Source organism: Bos indicus, chromosome 8, assembly GCF_029378745.1.
Source record: "Bos indicus isolate NIAB-ARS_2022 breed Sahiwal x Tharparkar chromosome 8, NIAB-ARS_B.indTharparkar_mat_pri_1.0, whole genome shotgun sequence".
Classification (NCBI taxonomy): domain Eukaryota; kingdom Metazoa; phylum Chordata; class Mammalia; order Artiodactyla; family Bovidae; genus Bos; species Bos indicus.
In genome coordinates, this window is record NC_091767.1 from 28,676,181 (window position 1) to 28,695,649 (window position 19,469).

General features: G+C 35.1%; 1 protein-coding gene across 9 annotated transcripts in view; it reads right to left on the bottom strand.

Annotated features, from left to right (window-relative positions):
* Positions 1 to 19,469, bottom strand: part of CCDC171 (coiled-coil domain containing 171) — a 341,501-nt gene that overhangs the window by 302,082 nt on the left and 19,950 nt on the right. For 8 of the 9 annotated variants that reach the window (XR_011568027.1, XM_070794512.1, XM_070794515.1 and 5 more), the window contains 3 exons: positions 15,812 to 15,986; positions 10,214 to 10,404; positions 7,541 to 7,672 (listed from right to left, as the gene is read on the bottom strand). Coding sequence is in view for 8 of the 9 variants with exons in the window: in XM_070794512.1 (XP_070650613.1) it covers positions 7,541 to 7,672; positions 10,214 to 10,404; positions 15,812 to 15,986 (498 nt within the window). In the remaining variant the exon portion in view is untranslated. The remainder of the gene's footprint in view (positions 1 to 7,540; positions 7,673 to 10,213; positions 10,405 to 15,811; positions 15,987 to 19,469) is intronic. The other variant, XM_019965909.2, reaches the window with a different exon arrangement.

Here is a 19,469-nt window from a genome sequence, read left to right on the forward strand (position 1 = left end):
TTTCTTTCTTCAGCTCCCAGAACATTGACTCCTACACTTAAGGTACTATAAGGACAAAGAAGAGACCAGAAGGCTCCTTTGTGGGGAAATAACCAGGCCGAGGGGAAAAAGCTACAGACTCCGGCCTTTTAAAGGTTCTCCAATTAAATGGAAGGGCTCCACACACAACAAGAGCTTTCTACCAGCTTTTTAGCGCTTCTTTCTTAAACATGAACACACAGACAAGGATCACCAGACATTTGAGGAAAGCTTTTCGTGTGAAATTCAGACAAACGTGATCAAACACTCGGAGAAAACAAAGACAATCTAGGGAGGCAGGGGGAGGGGAACCACCTTCAGAACAAGTATGACTTTCATCCACAGAGTTAAAATAAGGTATTAGAAACATGAAACAAGAAGAGTCTACTATATAAAACTATAGTCAAAGAACAAGAAACAACTCTTGGAAATTAAAAAATTTAAAAGCAGAAAGAGAATTTAATAGAAAAGTTGTGATATAAAATTGAAGAAATCTCTTCAAAAACAGAAAAAAAAAAAAAAGAGTGGAAAGCAGAAGAAATTAAGGATGTCAATTTATGGCAAACTGTCCTATAAATCCAATTCAATTCCAATAAAATTACAACAAGGTTTCTTGGTAGAATATAAATAACATGTCAATTCTCAAACTCACATGGAAGATTAAAAGGCTAAGAATAACTCTCCTCCCCACTCCCTCAGAAAATATATTAAGAATATGCAGAAGGGAGTTTGCTCTATCTGATATCAAGAATTACTCTAAAGCCATGGCAAATAAAACAATTTAGTATTGATTTAGAAACAGATCTACAGGTAAGTGAAACAGAACAACATGTAAGTGAAACAGAACAAAGCACCAGGAAACAAACTGTAGATTTTATGAAGGAACTTGATATATGACACAGATGACATTTTAAATCAATAAGTGGTAACAGCATAGACAGGTGAATGACTAGTAGAGACATTTGGTTATCCATATGGAAAAAAATAAAATTAAACCTTCCTTCATGCTCTATACAGAAAAATTTTTTTTCTTTATGACTTTAGGTTATATAAGACATAAAAAAGTACTATCAATAAAAGAAAATACTGATACATTCAACTACATTAAAATTTAAAACTGCACACAATGTAAATTGTTTCCATGTCTCCACAAAGAGGAAAAAGATGTTTGCCATGGGATTTAAGTAACCAAGTTATCAAATGTATTTGAAACTCCTATAAATCAATAAGAATATACAAACAAAAAGGATAAAGGAGAAAAAATAAAATTGCGGTTCACAAAAGAAGAAACATGAATGACCAATAAACATAACATGAGCAATGTCAGGGAAACAGAAATTTAAGCAAGAGAAATTTCACACACATTCTAATGCAAAAGAAATTAAATCTGAAAAATACCAAGGGTTCAAGAGACTTCAAGGGAACAGAAAGTCTTCTCTTAAATTGATACAACCACTTGGGAAAATAACTTAGCATATATTTTATCTAATAATTGCAAATACACTAAATACATCCCACATAAAAATATTTGATGTTTATGGAAGCATTGCCTGAAATAACTGAAACTTAGAAAGAAATTAAATCTCAATCAACCCTGTAATGGATGATTATGCTATGATAAATCACTATAGATCAGTTAAATTGAATGAACCAGAGATAGTTTATTAACTAGGCTAAACCTCAAAAACATAAGAGGGGAGAAAAGTTGGACAAAGACTCATACTGTGTGATACTGCATGCATCTCTTTTAAATACACAAAATACTATAAAAAAATATATATCATCAATGTTTACAGACAGAAAGTTAAACACCAACTTCAGAAGGATGGTTATCTTGTGGGGGTGGGGTGCTAGTGAATGATTCAGTCTTCAGTGATATAAAATGTGTCTGTTATGAATTCTTAGGCAAACATGACAAACACTAAATAATCTAGATGGTAAATGTTGGCAATATTAATGGTATTGATTGGCTATATTGGGTATTAATTAATTATACATTAATCCCTATTAATTTTTATATGTTCAGATACTTGTTATAGGTATATGGTTTAATCAATATAATCCGTGTCTGGGGTGCATTATAATATACAAGAAAATTTTTTTTTCTTTTTTTTTTTTTAAATTTTATTTTATTTTTAAACTTTACAAATTGTATTAGTTTTGCCAAATATCAAAATGAATCCGCCACAGGTATACATGTGTTCCCCATCCTGAACCCTCCTCCCTCCTCCCTCCCCATACCATCCCTCTGGGTCGTCCCAGTGCACTAGCCCCAAGCATCCAGTATCGTGCATCGAACCTGGACTGGCAACTCGTTTCATACATGATATTATACATGTTTCAATGCCATTCTCCCAAATCTTCCCACCCTCTCCCTCTGCAACAGAGTCCATAAGACTGTTCTATACATCGGTGTCTCTTTTGCTGTCTCGTACACAGGGTTATTGTTACCATCTTTCTAAATTCCATATATATGCGTTAGTATACTGTAAGAAAATTACAAAAGAACTATAAAATACCTCATGCAGTTATACATCCAAATTAACTTGCCTCCTCCCAAATAAATTTTTTAATTTTTTTGTCACAGAATTTATTTTCTAATCAAACCAAAGATACTTGGATTCCTATAGTGAGTGAGTGTGTGTCTGTGTGTGCAACAAATTAAATCACGTTAGTTCAGTTCAGTCGCTCAATCGTGTCTGACTCTTTGAGACCCCATGGACTGCAGTACCCCAGGCTTCCCTGTCCATAACCAACTCCCACAGCTTGCTCAAACTCATGTCCATCAAGTCAGTGACCCCAACTTAATTAAATCACATTAAGGGTAGAACTGTGATGTTGGAGAAGACTCTTGAGCATCCCTTGGACTGCAAGGAAATCAAACTAGTTAATCCTAAAGGAAATCAGTCCAGAATATTCACTGGAAGGACTGATGCTGAAGCTGAAACTCCAATACTCTGGCCACCTGATGTGAAGAACTGACTCATTGGAAAAGACCCTGATGCTGGGAAAGACTGAAGGTGGGAGGAGAAGGGGACAATAGAGGATGAGATGGTTGGATGGCATCACTGACGCAATGGACATGATTTTGAGTAGGCTCCAGGAGTTGGTGATGGACAGGGAAGCCTGGCGTGCTGCAGTCCATGGGGTTGCAAAGAATCAGACATGACTGAGCAATTGAACTGACTAACTGAAAGGCAGGGGAAATTGAGTGAGTTTTTTTTTCCACTAGAGGGAGGTGTTGAACTTAAAATATTTTAAACTGGAGTTTGTTTTTGAACTGACATTTAACATCAAAGTAAACCACACTGTGCTGTTAGAAAATAAACTTCCTTTCTTTCCACATCTTCCAGAAACATAGCCCCGAAAGTATAATTCTTTATATGCACTTATATAAACAATATTTCTTGAACTCCAAAATAAGGTTTCAAGTCTGAAGGATTCAAATAGTTAGAACATATCAGAGTTAAAGTACTCCTCCTTCCTAACCTATGAAATAAAATAACATAGATATAGTTACAACCTTAGTCCAGTACATGGTTATCTCTCTAAATCCCCAAAGTCAGCACAGTTCAACAATCAAAAACAGTGCTCACTGGTAACTTTATGTAATACCTATCACAGTTATAAAACGTGAAGATTCAGCAATTATACTTCTAGGCATTTACACAGGTGAATCACTTGTATGACAGCCCGAAGACACAGGCAAGGATGTTGGTGAATCATTCATTTTAAAGTAAAGCAAAAAATTTTGAAGGAAATAAAATATAGATCAATAAGGAATTTGTTAAACGTATTAGGAAAACAGAAACGTAACAGAAAAGCTCGCAAGCACTACAAGAATAACGCAAGAATTAAAAGATGGACACCGAGTATTACTGAGGCATATTTAAGTAATTATATGTTTATATACCCTTAGATGAGGGGTAGGACTGGAGTGGGCAGAGTAATAGGGCAGACCTCTACTTTCTGTTTTAAAGTTCCCTTATATTGGAGGCATTTTTACAATGAGAACAATGTATTTTAATTCTATAAATTGACTATTAAGATACGTTTGACCATTGATATAAGATATTGATATATTGCGGAGAAGGCAATAGCACCCCACTCCAGTACTCTTGCTTGGAAAATCCCATGGACGGAGGAGCCTGTTAGGCTGCAATCCATGGGGTCGCTGGGAGTCGGACACGACTGAGCGACTTCACTTTCACTTTTCACTTTCATGCATTGGAGAAGGAAATGGCAACCCACTCCAGTGTTCTTGCCTGGAGAATCCCAGGGACGGGGGGAGCCTGGTGGGCTGCCGTCTATGGGGTCGCACAGAGTCGGACACGACTGAAGTGACTTAGCATAGCATAGCACTGATATATTGATATAAGATATGTTTGACTTACATTGATATATGTTTGACTATTGATAAGATATAATTGACTATTAAAGAATGTTTGGAAATAACAGGCAGTACCAGCGCCAGACTCACTTTCTACATCATTTGCTTACACAGAGCACCAGTGGACGGTTTCCCAGGAAACTACAAAGAAAAACTCCTTGCTACCCTAGATCATTTAAGACAAAATTCTGAAATACTTCCTTTCCATGCAACAAACTCCAAGTTGTCCCTGGATCACAGCTGCACTTACCCGGTCATGCTGACATGCTGTATACCCCATCCCTAACTGCTGTCTTAGCACACATCCCACTGACAGATGCCCAATCTGATCCCACACCTAGTCTGATATCTTCCTTTACCACCACCCCCAACTCTTCCTCTTCCGCCTTCAGTCTGTGGTATTATTTTCAATGAACATTTCCCACGCTCCTCTGCCATCACAAGCTCTCACCTCACTTGATCACTAGATATATAAATCAAATTTAGCCAGTGAATGAGGAAAGGGTCACTTTATTCCCTGGCTTAGTTACAGAATTTTGGAAATAAAATAAATATGAAAACATACATTCATCTTCTAAATGCTTTTAATTCTACTGATAAGTTATACATTGAAGTAAACTATAAAAATGACAAAGGAAAGAACGTGGCAATTTACCACTGCATGTCTCACACTGCCTACAGTAGTAAAGCTCATGGCTAATAAGCATCCTCAAAGTTTTCACTGCTACTGCAGAAACAAACACATAAACAATTTAAATAAATAGAAGCAAAACATAAAATAACATTTTCCCAAGATCAAATATTACGTCATTCTAAAATTACTATGGCTTTGCTTTGTTTTGAAATTTCAAAGAATGCCAAGAGAAGCATGGAATTTTTATGTTTATCAAAAGAGGACATGAATTTAAAAAAATGAAAAACGCTTTTTTAAAATGAGATAACTCAATTAAAAATCCCCATTAATATTCCAGAGAAGTACACCTCTATTTATCACTTCAATACTGGGTAAGAAAGGAGACATGGCATAAAATTAAGATTTTTCTTTTATACAAGCCTGAATTCTAAAGCCCAGATGAGAGAAATATTGTACCAGCTTTGTCTGTTTAAGATGGGGCTTCATTGAGGTTTTTTTTAAACTTATTTTAAAAACTGAATTCCCTTGGAGAGTTACACAAAAGAACACTATGTGATACTAACACTTAATTATAGGATGAAACCTAAACCCATCAACAGCCAATAGAGAGAGGAGAGAATTTTCATCTAGCCCTCAATCAAGTTGTTTAAAAAAAAAAAAAAGACTTTTTTAAAATCTAAAAGATTTCTAAGCTTGCTTTATAAAAGGAAAAGCAGTTTTCTTTTGTTAAAATAAAAAGGCCAAGGAATTAAGAGACAGAGTTCTGAACATTTCAGTTATGGAATACAAAAAAATCTATCTCACAGGTGGTAGTAACCTAAGGAATATATTCCTATTCTTCCCACACATGATAATTAAAGATTGACAAAGAATTCCAAATTCCCTTAATACTTCATAATATAAAGTCTGATTGAACCATATACATTTCATGTGAGGTTTAGAGGATTGATCAGGAAACTGTATTAAAATCATATCATCTACACATTTAAATATAGGTCTCTGCAATATATTTTATAAATTTGGGGCTTCTGACTGGTAGTAGTGGAAATTTCTGAGTATTCAAAAATAAAGAGGTTATTTTCATTTACTTATGTGTACTAGTTTGTTTTAGGTAACCATGAAGACAATTATCAATAACAGCTCAAATGCCCTCTGCTCTGTGATAAATTTCCCCCAAACTCCCAGGAAATTCATTTCTCTTTTATGACCCCATAGCATTTTCTTTAAAATTGTATTATATTACAATATTTTCTCCTCTCTTTATATGCCTCTCCATGTTGAAAGATCCTTTAGGAAAGAAATCATATTTTAATCAATTTTATATCCTCAGGACCCACAGCAGGAAGTTAGCAAGTACTTAGGGAATGAATAAAGGAACAAGTGACTGACTGAATGAGAGGACTAACTATAAAATTACAAGCAGACTCTAAAAATACCAAGAGGTCTAAAGAGTAACTATCTTTACAGATTTCACAGAGGGAGTGACTGGGAAGAAAAGCATTGCCCAAGGAACAAAGGTTTGGGAAATATGTGATACCGTTGGTATTCTCAACACTTACATATGCAACAAATTCAGTACTTCCACTGTTTACTGCCAGATTTCACTCTTAAAGAAATAGGTGCCTCCTATTCTCTACAGGTTTGGGGCCACTTTCGTCTTATAAAACTTTTCCTAACACAAAAAGCAACTGTAAAATTTCTTTTAGGTGAACATTTTTCATTCTGTAAAGAACACATACCTTTGACATCTATATGAAGACTACATTTCAATATCATTTTGTGTAGAAAAACTGTCTTATCACAAATTAATAGAAGAAATGATGGAAATTTATTTGAAATTTTACATTGGTTGATTAGTGAATGAACAGTTTTAATTTCTCCTAACTCTCCTTCAAAGTAATTTATAGAATGTCCTAAAGATATGCAATATACACAGAAGTAAGAATCTGGAGACTTATAATCTTTTCCCACACTAATTGCTCAGTCTATGATATGACTAAATCACAAACTGCAGTCTGCTCATCTATAACGGAAATTATTAGATAAAACCAGTGATTTTCAAATTGCATTGTGTGTTGGCAGGGAAAGGGTTAAAAGAACATGATTAAAAATTTGCACTTCTTAAAGAGAGTTCAAAAGAGAGTATTACTATATGATTTGTAAGCATCTTTTAATATCCAAAATCTAACTATTCTATTTCTTTATGTTATTAAAGACTGCTAATAGTCTCCCATTTTAAACTGGAAAACCAAATGCCAAGTGTATATATGTCCTTTAAAAATCAAATAATTTATGCAATGGAAGTCACCTGACTCTAATTCTAATAGTATCTTTTTGAACCAGTTGCCCATATTGTCACGTAACTACAAATGAAACATGGCTTTCTACGAATTATTTTCTCCTTGAGTAGGCGAGTCAATTATCTCACTAATGTAAATTTTAATATCATAAGCACTAAAAAGACATATTGAAGGATCTGAATTATTATTTTTAAATACCTGGACTATAAATTGTAACTCTCTTCTCTCTGCTTCCCATTGTTCTGCTTGTAATCTAAGCTCCTCCAATGCTGTCTCTCTGATATGAGACTCCATCTCATTCTTCTCCTCCTGATGTTTTTCCAACGCTTCCTTTACATGAATAAAATCTTGCTTTACTAGTTGATCAATAAAAGTTACCTTTCTTCCTTCATCCACAATTTAAACATAAAAAGGGCTTTCCTTACCCATAGACTATTAAAACTCACTACAATTTATGTTAAAAGAATTAATAGAATGATTATATTTTGACAATCAGAATAATATCTGAATAAGAAGCTATGATTACCCATTTAATTCAAGCCACATTTCATATATGTAATCCATATAATGATAGATACAGGTAGATATAGATACAGATATTGATAGATACAGGTAGATATAGATACAGTATTGATAGATACAGATAGATATAAATACAGATGTTAAATATAGATATTTAAACCAATCTTTCCAAAAAACTTAGCTGCAGGGGACTGAACAAAATGCATCCTGATAAAAAGACAAAAACAAAGTAGACTGTCGGGCATATATGTAATCTATATGTAAATCTGTATGTAAAGGAGATAATATGGAAAGCTCTAATTTCCTATGAATATCAAATATTTGAAAAATGAAATAAAACATTTTTAGGTCTGGACTATTAACTAATTTCTTGTTCTACAGATAAGCAGTATTTGCAAGATGCTTTTCTTGAGTGATTTTCTTAGTTGAGCTACATTTACAGGATCTAATTTGGTTCAAAACATTAGAAGTATAAAATGCAGGTTTCCTGAGAAGCCCAAGTTTCTAAACTGTAGGGTTTAAAACTCAATCTGCATTAACACAAGGAGAAAGATTCTGTGGTTTATGTGAGAGAGAGGGAAAACCTCCCCTGTCCTTATAAACTGTAGCATGGATCTGCAAAGTAAAGACTGCCCTCCCAACACTACTGGAAAGCCAACAGGGAGAGCCTTGAGACCTTTTCCCCTTAGAGGAAAACAGTGACTCCTCTTTATTCCCAAAGGTCTCCATGCAGATTAGTTCAAAGCCAATCGTGTAAAATCAAAGTTCTCCTACCAAACAGATGCTCAAGATCACATCAAGATCCATAAGAGATCCGAGATGCAAGCTGACTGACTATAAGGAATGCTGCCACCATTTCTCTCCTTTCCCCGTAATTCTAAGACATTTTACGAGGGGCAGTTTATATAGAGCAGCCCAGGAACTCGTAGTTCCAGCTGTCACTAAACTCCCCTCATTCAAATACTAATGCAACCCTTGTCTATGTCTGGCCCCGTTCCAGAGTCTAAGAATATTACAGTAAATAGAAGAGACAACTGTGACTGTTAGCAAGCAGGAAATCAAAAGGAGACATGCTGACAATGGAAGGGAACCATTGTGCTAAAACTTTTACATTTGGCAAATGCATTTGTAAAATTATTTTTAGTGAAGATTTATTTCCAGTATTCTGAAAGTCATTTACACCCTTGGTAAATGGAAAGCATTTTTACCACATTTTTTTTTTTTAATTTAAATTGGTAGTTGAAAAAAAATGGCAAACACAAACAATTCAAAATCTTTTAGGTGAGTGGCAACTTCAACTTTAAACCATGCTTTTACTTTAGAAACTAAAAAAGAACAAAAAAATGGGAGGATAAATAGCTCACAATAATTTCAGTAAAAGGCCATATATTTCACCTACCATGCCATATACAATGTACTCTACATATATAATGAAGTTTATATCAGATATATACAAATTTTTCTGTGTTTATTGTATATTCAGGTCAAAATCTAGGACCCACATTTCTAAAATTCCAACTTTTCATGCTGCTAGACCAAAAGGATTGTGGGTTCTTATCTTCTTACAATATTCCCACATAAGTGGGTTTTTTTAAAATTTTGATCAGAGAACTCAAACTGTTTTTCACAAAAGAAACAGTATATATACTCACATATTGCTAAAGCATATTACAAAACAGACCTGCAAATATGACCCTAAAAAAAAAGAAGAAAGGGAGAGAGGAAAGGAGTTGGGAGGAGTAAAGAGGAAATCAGATTTGCTTGCTTTCTGGCATTTTCCTTCCCAAAGATAACTTCAAATAATGTATAATACATATAAGTTGTATCCGACTCTTGCAACCCCATGGACTGTAGCCTGCCAGGCTCCTCTGTCAATGGGATTCTCCAAGCAAGAATACTGGAGTAGGTTGCCATTTCCTTCTCCAGGGGATCTTCCTGACCCAGGAATCAAACCCAGATCTCCTGCATTGCAGACAGATTCTTTACTGACTGAATTACAAGGGAAGCCCATAATACATATCTGCTGCTGCTGCTAAGTCGCTTCAGTCGTGTCTGACTCTGTGCGATCCCACAGACGGCAGCCCACCAGGCTCCCCCGTCCCTGGGATTCTCCAGGCAAGAACACTGGAGTGGGTTGCTATTTCCTTCTCCAATGCATGAAAGGGAAAAGTGAAAGTGAAGTCGCTCAGTTGTGTCCGACTCTTAGCGACCCCGTGGTCTGAAGCTTACCAGGCTCCTCCGTCCATGGATTTTCCAGGCAAGAGTACTGGAGTGGGGTGCCATTGCCTTCTCCAATAATACATATCAATGAATATTAAATACAGAAGAATTTCTTCATGAAATATTTACCTGTAGAGTTTTCTCTAGTCTGCTTTTTTCTTTCGTAAGTAAATCATATTCCTGATGGCAATTTTGAATTATATTGTCCCTTTCTTCCAAATCATGTTCAAATCTTCTGCACTCTTCTTTCCATTTCTGCTGGGAAATCTGGAATGCTTTCTCGATCTCATTTGCCTTTCCCTGAAGTTCTACATTCTGAGCTATTAAAAATATAAAAGAATAACAGGTATATTTACAACCACAAATTAAAACATAGGAGCTCAAAAACCTAGGCACTAGAGCTGATTTCATTTACAATATCATCTTAAAACATTTAACCACTTCATACCAGTCTACATTGAAAAGTTCCTGTCCCAGAACCTATTTTATATATTCTCAATCTCTTCTTCCCCTCCAGACAGAGGTGATTTTGCCATGAATTGGTTATGACATATTCCTAGAGCACATCCAAGTTTAGGTGCACCAGCTGCAACTCAAATGTTTTTTCTCCTATTCAAGAAAATAAATGTTTTTTTTTTTTTAAAAGACAGTTAAAAAAAAAACTGGATACTCTTTTTTTTCTCTTAGTTTTTTTTTCTTTTCTTTTTTTTTTTTAATTTTATCTTATTTTTAAACTTTACAATATTGTATTGGTTTTGCCAAATATCGAAATGAATCCGCCACAGGTATACATGTGTTCCCCATCCTGAACCCTCCTCCCTCCTCCCTCCCCGTACCATCCCTCTGGGTCGTCCCAGTGCACCAGCCCCAAGCATCCAGTATCGTGCATTGAACCTGGACTGGCGACTCGTTTCATATATGATATTATACGTATTTCAATGCCATTCTCCCAAATCATCCCACCCTCTCCCTCTCCCACAGAGTCCAAAAGACTGTTCTATACATCAGTGTCTCTTTTGCTGTCTCATATATAGGGTTATTGTTACCATCTTTCTAAATTCCATATATATGCATTAGTATACTGTATTGGTGTTTTTCTTTCTGGCTTACTTCACTCTGTATAATAGGCTCCAGTTTCATCCACCTCATTAGAACTGATTCAAATGTCTTCTTTTTAATGGCTGAGTAATACTCCATTGTGTATATGTACCACAGCTTTCTTATCCATTCATCTGCTGATGGGCATCTAGGTTGCTTCCATGTCCTGGCTATTATAAACAGTGCTGTGATGAACATTGGGGTACACGTGTCTCTTTCCCTTCTGGTTTCCTCAGTGTGTATGCCCAGCAGTGGGATTGCTGGATCATTAGGCAGTTCTATTTCCAGTTTTTTAAGGAATCTCCACACTGTTCTCCATAGTGGCTGTACTAGTTTGCATTCCCACCAACAGTGTAAGAGGGTTCCCTTTTCTCCACACCCTCTTTTTTAAAAGACTTGATAGATTACAAATTTTGATTTTTGACTTGGCAAACAATACTTGTGGCATATCTCATACTTAAGACCATCACAAAATTGAGGTTGTGAACCTTAAAACTAGAACTCTTTGCTCCCCTAAAGTTAGGCTCAACCTCCCATCCTAGTATTAACTCAACAATAACTATCACTTCCGAACTCACTATGGCTGCTGTTCTGTTTCAGCATCTAGAAAAGAAGTAATGAAAGGCTTCCAGGTCTGTCTTCACCACCTACCACGTGATTAAACCTCTCTGACTCTCTAACACTCAGTGGGAATAAAGTGCCTCCTAGTTACATTGCTGTAAAGATAACACGGGAGTACCAGTGATGGACAGGGAAGCCTGGCGTGCTTGGGGTCGCAGTCCATGGGGTCGCAAAGAGTGGGACACAACTGAGCAACTGAACTATACTTGTTAAACAAACCAAAAAAAAAAAAAAACACTATTTGTAGTATTATTTCTAATTATATTTGTGTTTTAAATGGATCATGTATTCAAAGGGTTCAAAATACAAAAGTTATTTAAAAGACACAAAAAGTCTCCCTCCCATTCAGTTACAAGTTTAGCATCCTGTATTGCAAGTAAATTTAAGGCCATTTTGATTCCTGTTCCTTTGCAAATGGCTTATTTTTCTTTCCTTTTCTTTTCTCTCTGAAAGCTTTAGAATCTTTACTTTGTCTCTATTTTCTGGAATTTCATAATGCTGTGCCTTCACGTGTCTTGCCTGGAGAATCCCAGGGACAGAGGAGCCTGGTGGGCTGCCGTCTATGGGGTCACACAGAGTCGGACACGACTGACACGACTTAGCAGTAGCAGTAGCAGCATGACTTCACGTGGGTCTATTTTCTTCCACTGTGGTAAATATTCAGTGGGCCCTTTCAATATGGTAATTCATATCTTTCAGTTCTGAGGTGTTTTCTTTTTAAGTAATTTCATTGATCATTTATCCCTTTCTGCTTTCTCTCTTATCTCTTTCAAGATCATCCACTATTCAGACTGGTCCTCAAAGTTTCTTGCCTTTTCTCTTTCATCTTTCTACCTTTGTCTCTAATTTGGGGAAATTTTTCCCACCTTCATCTTCCAGTGCTTTTGTTGCCATTTTTCATTTCTGACTTCATATTTTTAATTTCTAAGAGGCTTTTATTTTCTTTACATCCCCCAGTTCTTATACCTTGGACAGACCATATTCTTTTTCAGCTGTGAGGGTATTAATAATGCTTATTTGTTAAATCTGCTCCTGGCAGAGTTTTTGATTCTTCCAGATTAATGCTTTTCACTCCGTTTTAGAGGATTTCCCCAAGTATCTGCTAATTCTTGGTTATCTGTTCCCAATTAAGCATAACTATAAGGGTGGCACATCTTTTATATACTCACATAACTATTGCCCAGATTCTGAGCTTGAGGACAGAAGCTGATAACCGTGTTCTGATAAATGTGGGAAGGAAACTCCCTACCTCACTATCATTAGGTTTTTCTCTTAGCTTGGTCAGATGACCCATGGAAGGGTCTTCCAAGTTCCCACACGGAGTGTAGTAATCTCAAGGCTTACTTTTGGGAAAGTCAATAGAAAAAAGAATCTAGAAGCAATAGACCCTCAGTATTCAGTAGTAGTATGTTATCTTCCTGGTTTTGCCAGTCTGGAAACCCTGTATTTTATCTTCTCCAGATATTAAGCCCCCAATCTACACTAGGAAGTGGGAGCAATCCCAGAACAGCAGGCTCGTGGGAAGGGCATCTAAGAACATATGTGGTTCTAGAGCAAACAGCTATTAACTAACCTCCTTTATTTTACTGGGGCTTAGGATTCTGACATCTTAAGTCTGCTAAGTCAGTTATCCTTCGTCCACTTGTTTTTCAACTTCCAATATTTTCTCTCTTGTCTTGTCTCCTCTCTCAATCATTATGAGTTTATCTCTTTTAAAATCCCATAAATTCATTAGGTTTTTTCCTACTCTACCCTTAATATTTTATCACAAAAATTTTGAAAAATAAGGTTTAGAGTAACAGAGTATTGTACAATGAACACCTATGAACTTCAGACTAGATTCTATGCTTAACATTTTGCCATATATATATTCTTTACACATTCATCCATACATCTATCCATGCATGCATTCATTTTCTCCATCCATCAAACCATCATAGTTCTTATACATTTCAAAACAAGGTGCAAATAAAAGTAAATTTCAATCCTGAATAACTGAGCATTCATATCAATAATTAGAATTAAAATATATAATTCAATTATTTTGCAGGTAAAATTTACATATAGTGAAATTGATTAATCTTAAGTGTACCATTCAAAGAGATTTGATAAGTGCATACACTAATGTAGCCCAAACCCTTATCAAAATAAAGAACATTTCCTTCAATCTGAAAATTTCCCCCTACCTTTTTCGAGTCAGTCCCCCCCACCAACCCATCCTAAAGGTAACCATTGTTCTGATTTTTTTCAACAACAAATAGTTTTTTCTGTCCTAGAATTTTATATAATGGAATCATACAAGAAGTCATATTCTGTGTAAAATTTCACTCAGCATAATATTCTTGAGGTTCATTCAAGTTATTGAATGTATCAAGAGTTAGTTCATTTTTATTGCTGAGCAGTATTTTATCCAATGAATATACAAAAATGTTTTCTTCTTTTGTTAATGGACATTTAAGGTTTTTCTCCAATTTGGGGCTGTCATAAATAGAGCTGCTATGAAATTCTTATACAAGTCTTTTGTGGACAAATGTTTCTCAGAGAAAATACCAAAGAGTGAAACTTCTGGGTCATTGGAGAAAATAATATGCTTATTTTAAAAGAAATTGCCAAGTTTTTTTCTAAAGTAGTTGTACCATTTCACTTTCTCACTAACCAAATATAAGAAAGAGTTCCAGTTGCTCTGTATCTGAACATATTTGGTATTGACAGTCATTTCTGAAGCCATCTGATGTCTATGCAGTGACAGTCAGTGTGATTTTAATATGTATTTCCCTGATGACAAGTGAGGGGAAGCATTTTTCATGTGACTACTGGAATTCTATCTTCCTCTGCGAAATGTGTGTTGAAATCACCTGACTTTGGGCAAGTAACTTTCCATCTTTCCTGGACTTCAATTTCTTCATAATTAAATAGAAGTCATTAACTTGTATATCTGGTGCCTTTCAAGTCTTATAATCCTAACTGTCAGACAGTAGTGTAGTAATTAAATGTCAAAGGTAATCAAAATTATCTTTGACCAATGGCCAGACCAAGACTAAGGATAGTAAGCTTTATAATACTATAACTTTGACATTTGTTGAGTCCATGCAATTAACAAAGCACTTTTGTTTTCTCATTTCATTTTTAAAACTGTTTAGTTTCAAGTATCAGTATGTGGCAGAATCAGGACCTAAATCTAAATCTTATGAATTCATGTTCAGTGTTCTCTTCATTAAAATTAACTGAGTATAAGAATGTTCAGGGAAACACTATTCTTAATAACCAAAAACTAAACACTACCCACTACCACTGTCAACAAAAATGGATGAATATAAGTGTGGTATGTTCACACTATATAGTATTAAACATCAATATTAAGTTCATATGACAATAGGATGAACTCATGAACACAGTGTCGAGGGAAAGCAGCCAGACACAAAAGAGTACATACTCTATGATTCCTTTCCTATAAAGTACAAAAAGGAGGCAAAATAAATTAATTTCCTGCTATTAAAAATCAGGATAGCAGTCATCTATGTGGAAGACTTTGATAATTTTCCATTCCATGACCCAGGTGCTGGTTATAAGTCATACACATAGCTAGGCACATTTCTTTACATATATTATACTCTGTGGTTCCTATACCTGGCTAATCAACAAATCAGCTGCAATGCTTCTTGAACATATAGATTCTCTGAGGCTAGAGATTCTGTTTCAGATTATATGGGACAGGAAGCCCATAATTCTTTTTTAAATCTCTATTTGATTCTACTGATTGTTCATGGAACAAGTGCTCTACAAAGTGAGTAACAGAATTTTGAACCTCTTTCTATACATATACAAAAACATTAATGTCAAGTAAATGAATGTTCACATAATTGCCAGAAAGCATACACACAACAGCAAAGTCTGTCTATCCAAAGCCAGTCATACCTCTGCTCTTATACGGAATCCATACACAACAGGGAGCAATGATATACAATGACATTACAACCCTAAACATGGAAAGAAACAGAAGTAGTTTACCACAGAGTTTTTCTTGTATCCTGTGTGCCTCAGCTAGCCTTTCTTCAGCAGCCCGTCTTCCGAGTCCAGCTTCCTTTCTAGCAACAGCCAGGTCGTACTCCAGACTTTGTCGCAACGCCTCTCCTTTTTCAACCTCGGATCGCAGCTTGGCAATCTGGCTCTCATAGCTTGCCAGCTAAAAGCAGATTTCTGATATCATGAACCAATGTTAAAACATGTCTCCAAGATTATGAGACCGTGTACTCAAACACTTAAATTAACACAGAAATTTGTTTCTGTAATATTTATAAGACAAGAATTTACACATTGTTACTTCCTAAAAGACTGGAAAAGAAGCACTAACCTATCAAATAACACTGATTAATTTTCTTATTCTAGAGAATCCACTAAAGAACAAAAATTAAAATGAAAAAAATTCTTATATGAACTTCGTATCCAAAATAAAGAGAAGTTAAAAGGTTTTAATCAGAAATAGTCATATGTAAAAAAGGCATGACATATAGTAAGCATTTAAAAATTCATTCTCTCCTTCCTTTCTAATCCATAATTGAAACCAAGAAGCTAAATATTTTATAAATATTTACTTGATAAATATTGATAAATATTATCTATATTATTTCTCTTGATTATGATATTACTGATAGAGCATAAAGTAATAAAAGTACCAATTCTGCAGGTGTTTTAATAAACAAATATCTAATTTATCTACTATTTGCAAGAGTTTGAACCAGATGATTTATAAAGTCCCTTCCCACTCTTAAATTCTGTGATCTAAACAAAGATTCATTAAATGATATTAAATACTTGCTATATCTCAAGTACAGTGAAAGTATAAAAACAAACATTATAGAGCTCTTGATCACAAGTAATGAAATACTATAGAAAAGCATAAGGGATTAGTTTTACAAAAGAGGTAAAAATATTATGATAGTTCAAAGAAAATCAAAATTACTTATTGCTGGAGGGAGAGAAAGAGATGGCAGATGAGAGAGAACGTTATTATAAAGGAAAGCACAGAGCCACTATATCAGGCTAGAAATAATGGTTCAATTACTAAGAAAGAAGAAATGACAAAAAGAATTTCTAAAGGGCAACATCAGAAATTACCGTTAAGTAGCTGTGTCGCTGTTAATATGTAGAACACAGAAGGAGTTACACTCTTTCTAGCATATAAAAAATAATTTTCATTTAAAAAATGTTTTAAAAATAACAACTTCACACTTACACTCACAAAATAAGAATCTATAATTATCTTTTAATATAGTAAGTTAATGAAAAAATAAAACCTTAATTACACATTCAAGGTAACTCCATTAATTTCAGAATCACTCCATCCCTCAGGAATAAAGCTGTTAACATCTGGGCATTCCCAGTTATGCCAGTCATTTACCTGTTTGCGCTCAGACCCACTCCACCCCCTATCCTTCTCCACACTGCTCTGTATTCCAGGAACTACACGGGCCATGATGACTTGACCATGGCTTCTCAAGAGTCTGAGTCAATAAGAGGCACTGTGCTGTACCTGAGGACAGGAAAGGAGAAGCCAGGGTATTTGTCCCTCTCTCAGTCTACCCTTAGTAGCATCTCTTCCTTGTGCTTGCAAATACTTCTGGATAGGCCCTCCATCCATGGCCCTAATTTTTTCAACCTTAGGAGTAGAAGTGGCTTCCTAATGTTACTACCCTCTGGGTCACCTTAACATCCCCCATTTGTCTCTTTACCTCTGCTGGTACTTGTGTAATCAATTCCATTTGGACATCAAGTAGTATTACTCTTAATACCAGAAATAGTTTCGAGATGGGTTCTCTGTTCTGTGAGCTTGGGGTTTTTTTTTAAATTTTTAAATTCTACCTATAAATGATATTGAGCTTCCCAGGTGGCTCTAGTGGTAAAGAATATGCCTGCCGATGCAGGAGACTCAGGAGATGCAGGTTCAATCCTCGGGTTGGGAAGATCCCCTGGAGGAGGAAATGGCAACCCACTCCAGTATTCTTGCCTAGAGAATCTCATGGACAGAGGAGCTTGGCAGGATACAGTCCATAGGGTTACAAAGAGTCAGACACGACTGAAGCGACCTAGCATGCACGCATAAATGATATCATTCAGTATTTGCCTTTCTCTGTTTGACTTATTTCACTCACCATAATGCCCCCAAGGTCCATCTATGTTTTCACAAATGGCAAGAGGCATTCTTTTTATGGCTGAGTAATATTCCATTAAATATATGTATTGTGTGTGTGTATATACAAACATTTTATTTATCCATTCAGCTATTGATGGACACTTAAAGATATTTTATGCCAATCACCCAGTGTATTAGTATTAGTGTTAGGAGCACCTGATAAGGCAAATATCTGGCCTTAGTTTTTAGATGCTGCCTTGCTTTATAATGGACACATTTAGAAACCATATGGCTAAAAAAATATTAAATATTAAATTAATACATATGTAAAATATATATGTAAAATCATCTAAACATCTAAAAATCATCTAAACAAATAATTGAAACAATAAGAATGTATAGTAATTGGAGCTAAACCAATCATAACTACCTATTTTGAGAAAGTTCCCTTTCTTCCATAAGATAATTTCCTATCTCTTTAATGTGAACACATAATTCAAAATATTTTGATCATATGAAAGGCAGTAAATGTATGTTCTGCTAAGAGAAATGTGATAACTATAAATGTATGTGAAAGAACATATTTAATGGATGAATGATTATCACAATACTAATATTCTCAAGTAAAATGTATGTTTGGTTTTAAAAAATATGTTTTGGAGATTATGAATAATTAGCACCCATTTAACAAATACAACTTGATATTCAGTATGTAATAATACAACATAAATAAAAGCAATTATTACTTCAATTATTTAAAATTATCTCAACTGCCATTAAAAATACAAATAAAACAGTTACATACTGATCACTTGTCATTTTAATCATAAACCATCATTCCTTAGATAAGCTGAAAAAAAATATTTATTCAACACACAATTACTGAGGACCTACTATGTGCCAATAAGCAACTCAGGAGGTACACAAACAAAGCATGGTCACTGCGTTCAGCTCTCAGGAAGCTTAAGGACTAAAGAAGATTAGGTAAGTGTGAAATAAATGTTCTAGCTCTAAAATATCTGTAACAACATATTATGGAAGACCAGAGAAAAGAGTAATTATTTTCACCTTTAAAAGGCTTTAAAAGGTGTCCCAACAGAACAGCATTGGAATTTAACAAAAACAGAAGGAAAATACACAGTTTACGTTTGACTGTCAATAAATTACAACCAGTATTACTGTTCACAGGCACTTCACAAGTTCTATTTCACCTAATTATCTCAACAACCCTTAGGACCAGTGTTTCACAAGGAGAAACCAATGATGTACAAGGTAAATAACTTGCTGAAGGCCACATACCTTGTAAATGGAAGGACCAAGAATGATTCCAGGTCTCTGTAATTCGATATTTTTTTCACTACATCAGGCTACCCAAGCTGAGCTTTAAGAATGAGTAAGATTTAAATAGAGAAAAAGAAGAAAACAGAGAAAAAAGACAACAGACAGAAGAGACATACACATATAATTCATGAATTATCCTAGAGTAAAAAGTAACTACTGTCTTTGGAATATATGCATATACATGTGAAATACATG